The sequence below is a fragment of the Montipora capricornis genome, chromosome 1 (assembly GCF_036669925.1).
Source record: "Montipora capricornis isolate CH-2021 chromosome 1, ASM3666992v2, whole genome shotgun sequence".
NCBI classification, from domain to species: Eukaryota; Metazoa; Cnidaria; class Anthozoa; order Scleractinia; family Acroporidae; genus Montipora; species Montipora capricornis.
Window position 1 is genome coordinate 18988638 of NC_090883.1, and position 15000 is coordinate 19003637.

At 39.4% G+C, this 15000-nt stretch overlaps 2 protein-coding genes across 2 annotated transcripts in view; one reads left to right on the forward strand and one right to left on the reverse strand.

Moving 5' to 3' along the window:
- Positions 1 to 12803, forward strand: part of LOC138020960 (uncharacterized) — a 22689-nt gene extending 9886 nt beyond the window's left edge. Inside the window, exons 5-10 of the mRNA XM_068867865.1 lie at positions 1 to 1268; positions 1834 to 4998; positions 5718 to 5845; positions 6977 to 7097; positions 7773 to 7855; positions 8273 to 12803. The exon at positions 1 to 1268 is cut by the window's left edge and continues 1827 nt beyond it. Of these exons, the coding sequence (XP_068723966.1) occupies positions 1 to 1268; positions 1834 to 4998; positions 5718 to 5845; positions 6977 to 7097; positions 7773 to 7855; positions 8273 to 8333 (4826 nt within the window). The 3' untranslated portion in view covers positions 8334 to 12803. The remainder of the gene's footprint in view (positions 1269 to 1833; positions 4999 to 5717; positions 5846 to 6976; positions 7098 to 7772; positions 7856 to 8272) is intronic.
- Positions 12804 to 14371: 1568 nt separating this feature from the next.
- The window catches only part of LOC138021045 (uncharacterized), a 2537-nt gene continuing 1908 nt past the window's right edge, over positions 14372 to 15000 (reverse strand). Inside the window, exon 1 of the mRNA XM_068867941.1 lies at positions 14372 to 15000. This exon is cut by the window's right edge and continues 1908 nt beyond it. The gene's annotated coding sequence lies outside the window, so the exon portion shown is untranslated.

The following is a 15000-nucleotide window of genomic DNA, read 5'->3' on the forward strand; positions in this document are numbered from 1 at the left end:
CTGACGCACCTATCGTTCAGTTGTACTCTATTGTCAGCCAGAAAACCTTCAGCGAAGATTGCAAATGGAAGATCAAAGCGGTATTTAACTCTTACCTGGACGAGATTGCTACCGACATTGGTATTGACAGAGGGGACGGATGTCCTGAGGAATCGGCAGCGCGCACATCGAATTGCGAGTTCGACTGGAAAATGTTGTTGATTCTTTTAATCGTTTTGTCCTTGCAATTTAAAATGCATGATACTACCTTTGCTGCATACGAACAGTATTCTTCGCTATCCTTAAACAACGAAGAAGTTTCTTTTTCACTCAGCGATAAAATCCAAGTTTATGCATCAAGAACATCCATTGCTTGCAACGGTAAGACTATTCTGCAAGACTTCCTGTTTTCCTCGGGAATGAACTTCATGAATACCGGCTCGGGGCCCAACTTTCCTGATGGACCATTGTACAAGAGTGTTGCGTCCAAGAAGTTTGGTTCAAGACAAAGTCTCCTGGCAAGTTACAGTGGGTGCCAAGTTTTAGATATTGAAGATTTGAAGCAGTTAGAAGAGAAGATGCGGCTTTCCTTTCAAGATATTTGTGGAGCAATTTGCCTTGATGGAGAAGTCCATGCAACTCAGGTCGTCGTAGATCTAACACCCATTTCAAGTGTTGAAATCAACCCAGTTCCCCTTATCAGCCGTCAGGTCGAGCTTCTTCCTATCTGCCTGACTGATGGCAGAGTTTCAGAAGACGTATCAGATGAAAGAAGGAACATTCTTGAGATTTTCCCTCGCGTGTGCGAGAAGATTACCAACATGATCTTCGTAGATGAGCCAACGAGCCATCTCATGTTCAGCAGAATTGTTGTCTGGCTACTTAAGCAGTTTGATTCCGAGAAAATCTTCTTGCAAAGGATACATCATCAATGTCTTACCTTAGCAGTAACAGATCCATTCAAAGTAAGGTTCAGGCTGTGGCACGAAGACACGTCTATCAAGCTACACGTGCAAGTCGTAAGTTCAAACGACGAAAATTGCCGTTTTGAAAGGCCAGCAACACAATGTGGATTTTGCTCCAGTGTATTTGAGAAATACAATGCAACTGCTCTTCTAAAAGATTTCAAAATCCTCGGAATGGCAACTGAAACTACAAGTATTTTATGTTGTTGTTCATGTTCCTTTGAAATCCAAACCAGCCAAAGTGAGTCCTCTGGAGAATCTGAAGTGGAGTTAAGTTGTCTACGGAATAAAGCAATATGTTCTGCCCTCGTCATTGAAGAAAGTGTAAGTATCAGGATATGTACATCCCTCTAAGTCGTTCTTAAATTTCAATATCCTTCCTTCCAGCCAATTGGGAAGGTGTACCGGAGAGATTGCTGCTCTCAACTGACTGCCTCAGTAGCTCAGTTGGCACAGCATTGCTCTAGCATCGCAGAAGTCATGGATTCGAATCCCGTTGAAGCCACCTGAAATTTTTTGGTGTTTATAAGAGACAATTACCTAAATTGTCCAGATAAATGCAAGGAACACGTCTTCATTTCGAAATAAGCGCTGTCGACTTGAATCTATGAATTTCAAACTAAGCATCTGGAACTTACAAAAGGTGCATATTTTCTTTAATTCACCGATTGGTCTGTTAAACGTCTCAACTCAGTCTGGATTTTATGCCAATAAATTGGTAAGAATTTTAAAATAACAAACGCGCTTTCCGAGACAGCTGATAGCTGCTTAATTTTCCTACGCCATGCCACTGGACGTTTATGTTATAAATTTATTTGTACATCATTGCAATCCAAACAAGCATAATAAGTTGATATGTTATTTGGCTATACATTTCTTCATTGTTCAGGAGGGTCCAAAAGGCATTTGTAACTGCTTTGACACTAACACTCTGGAGTGCTTACAGGCAATCAGTGAAATATCTCGACAGTTGTATGAAGACGTAGTGTACGAAGAGGAAGAAGACGTTGTTAGGATAGAAAGTGCAACACAAGATCACTGTAGCAACAAACAAGATCAGAACATCACTTCATCCTCATTTTGCAATGGTACTTCGTCTGGTCAAATTGAACGACCCACTTATTCTTCAGGCTATGTGGTTAGCACTGAGAATGAGAGTGCATCGTTAATAGATGGTCATCGTTTGGTGATCCCAGAGACGAATGATGGTTCACTCAACGATACATTTACAACAATAAATCTGAACGAGGATGCGAGGGTTGTGGGAAGGAAGCTCTTCGAGGAAGGAAGAGTCTCAAGAAGTACTGCCATATCCCAGATACAAGACGACCTACGAAAAAAAAGGATCCCCAGGCAAATTAGCTTATTGCAATGCAAGGAAGGTTCCTCAAATAAAGCACTTGAAGAATGTCCGATGTCTTTCAAAGAACTTCCACTCTATGGTGCTCAAACATGTAACCCAATGGAAACTGTAAAATATGACCAAAAACGAGTGCTGGAATTAGACCCAAGCGGGCACAAAAATACTTCTTTGGTGGAGCAAGAAAAAAAGGACGAATGCACTATTGCCCGGCCGTTCTATGAGAAAGGGAATCCAAACGAGTCAAGAGAGGTGGTCCTACAAGAGAAGCAACATTCAATGTCAGAGAGTGTTACTCAAGAATTGCCCTCTCAGATGGACCATCGAAGAGATTTCCTTGAGGGAGGATACTTGGATATCGTCAATGAAGAGATCTTCGAGGTTAGGAGCGAGAAAAATTGTAACAGAAATGCCATTGCAACCGAAGGAAAAGATTTCCTTTTGCAATCCAAAAAATCAGATCTTCTGGAGAATGCAGCACTGAGAGATCGAGGTCAACATGACTCCGTTTCACAAGGTGGCTGGGATGATTTCTTGGACAATTTTAGCAGTTACGAAAACGGCAGTAATGATTGCAGTGACACAAGTAAAGTCACCGAGGAAATTAGGGAAAAATCAAGATTTAAACAAATTTCTGAGAACGAAACTCATATAAAGGGTCGGACAAAACGTGATCCTTCCCACCGTCCTTTAGATTATGGTGCTGAGGTTGACTGCCCAAGAACGTGCAATGTCCTTCAAGAAACTCCTATTCTGGGACCTGAAAATCTTATCAGTTTTCTGGGGAAGGAATCAAAACTCGATTGCAGAGGAAGTAAATCAGTTACAAATTTCCACTTTACAGATGGCATCAAGAGCGTTCGTGAAGGTGCACAATCTAACGAGACAAACCAAATACTGGTTAAAGATGGTGATGTAGTGGATGGTCCAGTCATTTTCGCCAGACGTGCTATTACAGAATACCCAGAGTTGCTACTTCAGATACACCATCGAAAGGATTCCCTTGAGGGAGGATACTTGGATGTCGTGAATGAAGATACATTCGAGGGTAGGAGTGAGAAAAATTGCAACAGAAATGCCAGTGCAATCGAAGGAAAAGATTTCCATTTGCAGTCGAGAAAATCAGATCTTTTGGGGAATGCAACACTCAGAGATCGAGGTCAACATGACTCCGTTTCACAAGGTGGCTGGGATGATTTCTTGGACAATTTTAGCAGTTACGAAAACGGCAGTAATGATTGCAGTGACACAAGTAAAGTCACCGAGGAAATTAGGGAAAAATCAAGATTTAAACAAATTTTTGAAAACGAAACTCATATAAAGGGTGATCTTTCCCTCCATCCCTTAGATAATGACGTTGATGTTGACTGCCCAAAAACGTGCAGTGTCCTTCCAGAAACTGCTATTCTGTGGCCTAAAAGTCTTAACAGTTTTCATGGGAAGGAATCAAAACTCGATCACCCTGGAATTGAACCAGTTACAAACCACGTTAGAGAGGGCATCAAGAGACTTCATGAAGGTGCACAATCTTCCGAAACAAACCAAAAGCTGGTTGAGGATAATGATGTAACGGATTGTCAAGTCACTTTCACCAGACGTGACTTGTCGTCAGACCTAGGAGGAGCAAGGCCAAAAACGAGAACAGATTTTGCGGCGAAAACTAGCGATATGTATCCAGTTTTAACCAAAGAGACTGAACGGGGGTCCATAGGCGCGCATCCTGAATTATTGAAACGTCACTTAGACACAAGCGCTTTGAAACTTAGCATACTTGGATACCAAAGTTATAATATAGCAACAAGGGACGAACTCCAAAAAGGTGAGACTGATGATAGGAACTCCTCCTCCACTTTCAGCAGTCATGATGAGAAATTGAATCCTTTTGCTGGAGAAAATGGAGCAAACTCTCCTTGTTTCTCACAGAATGTCGTTGGTCATCAGAAACTTCTTACTCGACAAGATGAATGCTGGCACTTCCCACCCCTACCAGAGAACAGTGAAGACAGCGTCACTTCAAATCAAAGCCAACCGCATCTTCTTAGAGGTAACGAGGAGAATTTTAGTCTAATATCTGCTCAATTGTTTGATATTCCAGAGTTCCGTTCTACTTTCCTTGCCATGGCGTCTCTGACGTCCGAGTACATCGGTGAAGGGATACGTCCTACCAACAGTGAGGAAAGTGCAATCAGTGGGAATGGTTCACATACAATGGATATGAATCAAGGAACTCGTAACTCAATTGGACATTCAATTGGTTCTCTTCTGAGGCATCTCAAAGATGTTATGACCAAAAATCTTCAACTTTGGCTTTCCAGTTGCAATGAGGCCAAGCATACTGTACCTGAGCAAACCCAAGTCGAAAACGTGGGTGTGCAGGAACATTCCCATTTTCAAGGAGAAAACGAGAGCAACGAATTGAGAAGGGACGCGATATCAGACCATCAAATACTCCTGCTGCAACAAAGCGAACAATCCTCGGAAAATATCGGAGAAGGCATTCGAACACCTGTGCAGGAGACTCCTCGTCCGGTGTGTGGACACTACCAGCGCCGATGCCTCGTGAGTTTTCCTTGCTGTGGTAAGTTCTATCCTTGTCATCGGTGCCACAACGATTCAAACCAGTGCTTCGAAAACCAAGCCAGAGCCATCAATGCTACCCACATCAGATGCAGCATCTGTTACCATGAGCAAGAGGTGCGTTCCAGTCATTTTTATATTTTACGTTTTTATATTCTGTTAAATTTCTTCACGAGGAAACAAAATCGTGGTTAGTAGTTACTTCTAAGAGGTTTATTTGTAAAAAATTAACCTTCTTCAACACCCTATCTCTTACACGAATTATTAAGTTGTTCATCACTGGATATAATATTACCACACAAAGACTCACTTACATTACAACAGTTAAGTTAGCTATAAAAGGTGTAATATCACACCCAGAGCGTAAATGAAAGACTTTAATGTGCTGAGAAATAGCAAATTGTCCCGATGATGTCACGGAGAATGCCTGACAGGTTTTAATGGACAATTTGTCGATGTTCATGCCTAAAGTAACTGATGATTCCGCTGCCAAATGCAAAGGAGTTTCCCTAGAGGGTAAAGGAAATTTTGCGCAGAGTGAAGAACTCCCTTTTACAAGAGTCGACTTGTAACACTGCATATCGAAGGCAATAAAAGCCCTGTAGTGGCCGGAGTTTTCTGTTTCAAGTGTGTTCATTTTCTTAGTGGGCGTTCTGCCTGGATCCAGTATTGAGGCTAAATAACATCTGGTTGACAGATTGGGTTTACAACTTGATCGAAACCCGCCACATTGAAGAAAAATATACGTGGTCTTAAAAATCGACTTGCAAATTTGTAAGCTTACTCCTACCTGCAATGTGCCGCTATTATCAATGGTTCATTTTGAAATATTTCAGATTGATGAAGGAAGCCAAACCTGTGGGGAATGTAATTCTACAATGTCTGAATATTTTTGTGCGATCTGTAAGCATTTCACCTCGATTGAAAAGAGCCCATTTCATTGTCAAAAGTGTGGCATATGTAGGTGAGTAGATGGAACACATAAAATAGCACTGGGTTCGGACCTGGAGTATTATTTACGGCCTTTAATGTTAACGCGTTTTCTTTCTCGTTATCGTTCGAATCAGTAATCATTTTGAGGGGTAAGAATCAAAAGTTCCACAGATTTTGTGGGTTAATTTGCTTTGCGTTTTTTGTGTGTAGTGCTAAAGTAAAATGGCTACACGGTTTACCTTATTTTGAGAAATCAAAGAAACTTTTAAATACAAGTGGAAGTAATTGTTTTGAATAAATCCGATGAAGTAGTTGACGTCGGTCTTGGTGATGTTCTTAGGGACCTTAAGCACGAGGCGTTTTTGAGACGCGAGCGGCAAACGGGAGTGAGCAGTTTTTCCTCTACACATACAACCACATTAATATTTCTAGGTATTTTTTCTCCATTAATTAAATATAATTAGTTTATAAATCTGGCAGACACTACTGTCCTGGCATGCGAAATGTTCACTTCCGGTTCCCGTCCGCTTTTCAAAAACGTGGAGTGCTTAAGGTCCCTATAGACTTTGACCGCGCCCCGGCCTGTATTTGAAGAATTTGGCTTTTTCGGTTTGACAGCGCGTGTGGCTACTTTATACTTTCGTGTTGGTGACATTAGCTTTAATTTGCATACCAAATATATATAGAATTCATCAACACGACACGAACAACCAAAGCACTACCATAATTCTCCTCAACGTCACGAATGTTGCTGTCACATTGCTTTGTATTAAAAGTTAGTTATGAAACTGTGATTGACTGAGAAAAAGCTCCCGATCTTCCCAAAGAATTTAATTCATACCGGAGACTTGGACGGGAATTTTAATAACCCAGAATTTCTAACCGCGGCTTATTGGTAATTTTAGTACGAAGAGATGTTAGAAACTTTCGAGGTGACCAGAGAAGCGTCGAACTTTCCGATGCGGTTGCCACTTAATTAAAAGCCTGGATCATTCACAAACAAATGTTAGTGATTAGAATGACCTGCCTTGCATAACACTCTTTTGTTCTTGGCCTAGAAAGAATCAATGTTTTTGTTCCTTTTTGGTGAACGTAATCCCTGCCTCCTTAGCCTTTATATTGCAAGACAAGATATTTTAATAGATGTTCATCCTTGTTATAGGATCCACAGCGATAAATCATTTCATTGTGACGTGTGCAACGTATGCTTGGACAAAAGACTTCAGGGTAAACACAAGTGCCGCCCGGACTCTGGCCACGACGAGTGCTGCATTTGTCTAGAGGCTAGTAACTGACCTTCCTAAATGTATTTACGTATTAAACATTTCAAAAGTACAGTTGCCCATATTCTCAGCATGTTGTTTGTTGGACTGTATATACATCATTCAGCGGCTTTTTATGTGTTCTCAGCGATTGCGTACCACGTTTCATCTATCATTATCATTATCATTATCATTATTAATTTATTTATTTATTTTTATTATTATTTTTTTTTTTGGGGGGGGGGGAGGAAAATTCGTTGCATCACTGAACAAGTCATACTTACAATAAAAGACTCAAAAATTGTTAACCACATGTGAAGTGTTGAGCGTTGTGTGCTAATCCCTTGGCATATACCACACTTGAAAACATGCTCATTTGAAAACCCTCGAAGGCTTAAAGAGAAGTAGCGTGTACAACTCCCATAGTGTAAGCTGCATCATGGCATTTTCTGAATCGATATTTTCAATCACAAGGCAATAATTTATTATGTAAGGTTTATGGCTGTATGGAAAGGTCCATCTAAAAATATCTCCGCGATCTTTGACACGCAATGGAATGGAATATTGTATGTTTGTAATCATTGTTTCTGGGAGACATTTTCCCAAGCCATTCAGGTGTCCCAGTTTGAAATTCAAGAATCGAGCTTGGGATGGTATACTGACTCAGAGTTGACAACATTGTTTGTTTGATTTTAGGATGCTTTTAGTGGATGCCAAATTCTTCCTTGCTCTCACAAAGTCCACAAGGATTGTGCCATTGCTATGATACAAAATGGAGTGTAAGTATAAGTCAAAATTTCAACGGCGTCACGATGTCTTTCTCCCGGTTCGGTAACACCAAGTTACGTTACTGATCCAGGACAAACCTTATCAGGTACCAAGTTTTGTAATGCAAATGCATGACCCTGATATACCGCGAATACATTGTCATCTGTCTTACCTTCTCCATATTCTCCAGTGGATTTTAACCCAAAATGAGTTCATGTCGCTCAACCACGCATGTGTTTTCGCAATCAGCGTTGAGGGGAACCTGGGCCATAGGAAGCGCATTTTTTACGTGACATTTATTTTAGGTCGCTTAATTGTATGAAAACTTCCAGCGTGTGCCAATCCATAAAATGACCAAGAAGAAGAGATCCGGAGTTATTTGTTTACTTATTTATTTGTTTATTTTATTTTATGTTATTTTTTTGCAGGCGCACATGTCCTGTGTGTCGTTATCCACTTTTTCAGCCTGCCAATAACGACAATGAGTGATGCGATGGTAAAGAAGTGTTAATTTAATTATTAAACTAAAGAAGCAGTGTTAGCGCAGGAAGTGATTCAATAACCCCCAAGAGTAGACGAGTTATCAGGGCAACTAACATGACGTTTGGTCCACTTCATGCCATCGTTACCACGTAAAAATAACAAACAGTGGCATACAGTCGTTAAAATGCCCAGTAACGTTTTTATGGTTAGTATTTTGTTCAGTGATAAAACGAAATAAGTCAATCATTTTTTATCCTTAGTTTTACATACCTTTGTTATTCATTACCATGCCAAATCAACGACATGCAATTTCATTAGTAGTAGAACTTAGCTTCTCCACAATTATATGAATTGAATACACAACCAAGTTGGGAAGAGACCAATCGATGGTTAAGACACAATATGCCCAACAGCTAGATGACAATTTGGAATTTAGTGGATACAAGGAAAACAACAGTATTCATTAACAAGAAAAAAAAAACAATAGATAGAATCTATAACTAATAAATTGATACATACAAACACACGGCAAAACAATTTATATGTGAGTGATGAGAAGCAATAGGAGCAGTTTAGATTACACCATAGTCTAGCGTTAATCTGATTGCCAAAAATAATGCTCGAAGATAAAAATTCCTGAACAATTTTTTTAATAAGCCTAGAGCGGATGGAAAGGGGGAGATCATTCCCAAAGTACCGAGCAATAATAGTGGGACAGGATTTTTTAGGTTTGTTTCATAGAGGCGGATGAAGAGCTCTTCACAGGATAAATTTCGAGTCTGATTACTATGTTGCTCAGCTGATGATTGTAAAAGGGTTGAGCATCACATAAGAGATCATACAGAAACAATGAGACATGTATGATGGTTATCAATGTCGGGAAATTTCGATAATTTTAGTGACGAAATGGGAGGTTTTATTTTCCCTCAAGAGGAGCATAATTAACTCTGCTAAAGAGCATAATCAACTCTGCTTTAGAGCGGAGGGGTTGGTGCAGTGGTAAGATCTCTGCCTTCCAACCCTAAGGTCCCTAGAAATGCAATAGTCGGAGCTGAAAATTTACTAATAACTATTAACCCAAAATATTGAATGTTAAATGTTTAAAATATGCATAAGAAACAGTAGGTGATAGTAATAAGGGAATATTTAGATATTATTATTATTATTATTTTTTAGACATTTATATTTTACTTATACACTTGCCAGTCTTGGAACAAGTGCATACTAAACGTGGTCTGTCCAGGATAATTGAAAATCAATAATTAAACGAACCAAACTCTTTACCCGCTTTTCTGGAGGTGAGATTTAACCCAAATTTTCAACCTCTTTGATGTAGTGTGGATAACAGAATAGTGCCTTACAGTGTCACAAGTGTTATTAAGGTATAAAAAGAGATTTCTTGCACATTCTCTGTTATCGAGGCTTCTGGTGATATCTTAAATTAGGGAAATGGAACAGTAGCGTTGCCTTTTGATATGAAACTATACTGGTTAGGTACAAAAGGTTATGTATCGAACTATAAACTCACAGTCATCTCGGTGTCAAAGTTTCGGGCATTTCTTGTTGGCAATATATAATTAACAACTATTCCATGAGTTCGCGCTGGATATGAGATGGTAAATAGTCAACGTGAGGCGCGTAGTGCCTAGCATATCCAACAAGCTCGAATGGAATGATTGTGATTAAATTCCTTAAATTTTAAAAGTTTGGAAGTACGAAATACCGGCGAAAAAAGCAAGAAAATCCGAGCGGAATCGAAAAAAATTGCTGAAGATGCGATGTTGTGTAATACCTGGTGGTCGGACAGACGCAGGCTTGATGTCAGTTTTTCATGCGTCTGTCCTGTTATTGACAATGAATTTTGTCATAACATTGTCAAAGTAGTCTGCGGATCCACAGCTTTTTTCAATATTCTCAATCCGCCATCATCTCTAAGGTGTTGTCGTTTAGGCCCTGTTTATACGTCGCAGTGCATACGAATATAACTGGCACGAATTTAACACGAGCAAGTGAATTCGTATGTAGAGCGCATCGAATAACATGATAAATTACCTTTCGGTGTGATGTAAATTATGATGTACACTAATTTGAGCCCGCACACAAACATTAAATCAGATGCTCAAGATTAGTTTAGGTTCAAGATGGCGGCTAGTGGAGCTCTTCGGCGAAAAACTTGTGCAAATTCTTGTAGGTCGTGTGAAGCCCAAACAGCTAATTTTGTCTTCTCCGTTTTTCCATTCAGCATGACGATCTCTCTTCTAAATGGCACCATTTTGCTCGAAAAAGGTGACCGCTGATGATTCACAGTACGGGCACAAACTAATGCTAACTATTTCATTCGACTTTTAGACTCCGTATTGAATTCGTCTGCCAGTCGAATTCGACGTATATTAAACAGGGCCTTGCGTAACCAGCAGCCACTTTGGGTCATTGAACAAAGAGTGAAAATTTGCACAAGAATACAGTTCATTGCACTTGAAAGCAATGTTTTGCTCTTTGAAAACGCTAGTGTCCGCGATGTCAAAGCGACAACGTTTATTCAGATCATTAAAGCGCGTCTCCCAGGTGATAATTCAAATAAATTCATAATTTTGGTAGTGGAAGCGGAATAATGAACAACGAGTAACGGCTTAAAGTGCCCCTGTGACCAAAAAATCAATTCATATTTTTCTTTGGATTTCAAAACTATGTTAACAAAACAGTAAGTGACCCAAGTTTTAAGCCTTGATTTCAAAAGACACCTCTTTATTTTAACTGTAATTTTCCTATTTAATGGTCTGCCATTACTAACATTATGTTCTTGAGAGAGCTGGATCGAGGAGAAAATGACGTCAAAGGCTCACTAGTTTAAGAATGCAATACGTGTGTACGACGCAGAATTAATATGCAGCACGGGGGTTTTGGGCTTTCAGACTTTCAAACTCACGCTTTTCATATATAATAAGCTGCGTTCACACGCTGAAATTTTAAGCTAGTGAGCCTCTGACGTCACTTTTCCCTGGATCCAACCCTCTGAGATCGGTCAGTTTTGAACGTCAGTAATGGCGGACCGTGAAATCCAAAAGTTACACTCAAAGTAAACGGCCTTTGGATAAAAATCAAAACTCGAAATTTTGCCAGTCAGGTGTTAAGCAAACACACTTTCAAAATCTGAAGGAAAAAAGGAAGTGGTTTTTTTTATCACAGGGGCGCTTTAAGAAAAGAAAATAGATGAGGAATAATGAGCGTTCGAACATTTGGAAGAAAGAACTTTACGGTTTCCACTAAAAAACTAGTAGTAGCTATCGCTAAGTGCCAACGAAACAGTCAATATAATACATAGTTTACATATTTGTATCACAGTCCCAAAACACCCAACAGTAGTTGTAATTTTTTTATTCGAAAGTATTGCAACTCAACTTATCTAGTTGACAATAATACAATAATAGAATTGCACACTTTGTATCTCCAACAACAATGTAGATGTCAACGTGTTTTGCAATAATATGGAAAGTACTGCTGTAATTTTTGAACGGCAGTAATTTTAACAGGAATATACAATAATTAAGTTTAATAAAATCAGTGCCATGTAAAAAATCACCAAAGCGTTTTCAAACTTTTCAGCGTGGAGCATGTAACGACGGGCCAGTCAAACTCTCTCGCACATGAAAGTTGTTTCACTTGTAGAAATTTTATTTTGCAAGAACTCATCCATGAATTACGAGTCAAATTGATCGTTTAATTTTGTAATTTGCAGAAAACATATTTTCTTTTAAAATTAAATTAAATTGTTTTCGAATCAATGGTTACAAAACGAAAAACAAAGTGCTCTACTCGCAAGCCGAAATCCGAAATTGACAACGGCGGCCGATAAGAACACGTACGCCGGTTTAGTTTTGAGCTCGTTCACTCAATATAGAACACGATGGTTCGAAAATAAATATTAAAGAACACTCAAAGCAAGTGTACTCGACACAATGGTCTGGGAAATGGAAAAAATGTGTTTTCACTCACCTCCGAGCACAAGATCATCTCTAGTCGCACGCGTCATGCAGATTTGTCTAATGACATCACGCATAAAAACGCGCGCTTTCATTGGTAGCTACTAAAATCTCCACGGAATCTTACATTACACTACGTAGCCTTACATTACGCTTTTCACACAACGATCGAGAATTTTTCTGCCTGCTGCAATACTTGGCGCGGCATTAAGCTGGCCGCCTCGCAAGGCTCGCGTCTTCGCTCGGCTTTCTCGTTGGCAATAACGAATACGGACAAATGAATATCGAGCAGAATTTCAATTATGAATAATGAATAACTCGCAAAAATGTAAGGTCTAATATATAACTGAGATTGTTCCACATGCACCGCGAATAATTGTTGTGCTTTATCATAATAAGCAGCTTATATAACATTATATGTGAATCTGAAAAGCGTATACCATAGAGGAGAATAACAGATAGTAATGAAAGGCACAAAACCCAATATGATCGTGAAGAGGTATGTTTTTTTTTGTTGTTTTTTTTTTTTACGGTAATGATTCCAATCGGGGTTCCCAGTGCTGTAACAGGAGTTGAGCCCGTCACCTATCGATGATTTGGTCAGATGGTTTTTGGACACTTGTTGGAGCTTGGCCATTAATAAACCAGATTCAGGTGACAATACTGAATTGCCCTTCTATACAACTAGGACTGAAATTGTCGAGACGTAGCTTTAAAACCCTTTGACTCTCAGAAGTGGTCGGTGCGAAAATTTTCCTCACAGTTTCAATGAAATGTCAGTCAGAGAAGTATTAAAAATGAAGATTATTATCCGCTTAAGAGGTGTGGTCTTGATATAAGGCCAAATTTTCATGACTACCCAACAAAGAAAGTCAAGGTACTCTTGAGGAGAATGAACGTTTTGATCGTGGGAATGAAAGGGGTAATCAATTCTTGTAATTGGACCGGTATAAGGGAATCTTTGCTGATGTCATTGTTTACATCTTGTGTTATCAACATTTGAGTTTGACTTCAAAAGGTAATAGAACTTGATGTACTTCAGTCAAATCTCCCGTTTTAAACCTCTTAGCTTTGATAACGAGCCAGTTACCAGCCATCAAAAACTGTTGAATTCTTGGGTGACAAAGGAGCTAATGGTCTCATACATTCATTGTATAATTCTACTTTTCAAGGCATCATGGCTCCTCAGAGATTATCTGGTATATCGCATTCAAATTTTCAGAAAAAGCTTTATATTTTATTCTCGGCTGATTGATTGAAAACGATACACTGTTTTTTTTCCAATGAGGCAAGATTCCCCTATAGGAAGCATCTCTGTTGTGTTTAGGGGTGGGGTCCACCGTCCCTTTATTGTGTTTATGAGTCCCCAGTTTTTCGAACCAATTCTCTCTTTTATAGCTGTCTTCTGACCGACATCTTGACTTGCTTTGTTGCATGAATGCATTATCCACGCCAAACAAGAGACTCATTTCATCATAGTCATAGCCAAATTTGACGCGATTCGTCTTTTCAGTAGAGGAGTGAAGTGTTCTTCATAACGCGAAAATTGAAAAGTTCAGTGAAAGCACTACCTTCACTCTGTCGCAATTCACATTAGAGCATCTCTTCGAGATTAATAAATAATTCCATCTCCTTATATAAGGAAATACCACTACTATTAGTCGCGGCAGCACCGTGTACTTCGATTGCACTTGCAAATGCTAAGAATTTCAAGTATTCTTGGTCAAGGACTATAAGTTATAGGGCCCGTCTCACAAGCCTTGATCACAGAATTCAGTGGAAAGACAAAGAGCCCACAAACTGGTGGCAAAGAGCGGGAAACCCTGTTCTGTTCCTTACATTGGGGTCTAGTCTAGCAAAAGGCACACTTTGTAATTGGGGATGAGTCCGTCGTAAGACCTTCAACACTTGCAATGATGAAACAAACAAACTAAATTAGATTAAAACTCAAGGATGTTCTCTCCTTTCGAGCGTTGTGGAGACTCAGTGGTAGAACAAACACCAGTAAATGTATTCAAGTCTACGCCGAGATGAACATGATGGACTCAAGACAAAACCGAACAGTTTGGATTCAAAAGACTGACCGCCATTGCGATTGTAGATTTAAGAATAACTTCTAATTTACATTCTCCTCCACCTGTGTTTCAACTCTCTTTTGCCTGCAGATTGCATCCAACAGTCCTTCCTTGGCTTCTATCGTTAAGCAAGTTTTAGTTTTTACTGAGGTTTTCTTAAAATTTAGCCATTCCCTACTTATGCACTGCAACTAAAAAAATTATGACAGGTAAATTCCCCCCCGCCCCCCTCTGCCCTTAGAGTTTCCTTATATCAAAGCCCCATCTTCCATCTAACTGTAGTGAGTGATATTTATGGAACGCATAGTGCCAAGTTATATCCTGCCACGATGCCATATTTGATCATGTTAGGTGATGATTGCGTAATCTTATCATTGCACTCAGCGTATAGGACTTCCCAAAAGAAAGAAAACGCGCCAAAAACATGTCCAAACATATCTTAACTCCTGTAAAGCTGGGAACCTTTGGAAAGTCGTTCTAAAACTCTCAGAATATATAAATGCCTTTGACTCGCATTTTCGGGTGTCTCAGTTGCATCGCTAAGGTATTTAGTAATCAGAAGAAAATATTACAGCAATATGAAATCTGAGGTGCTTTAAAAACCTTACTTGACACTTA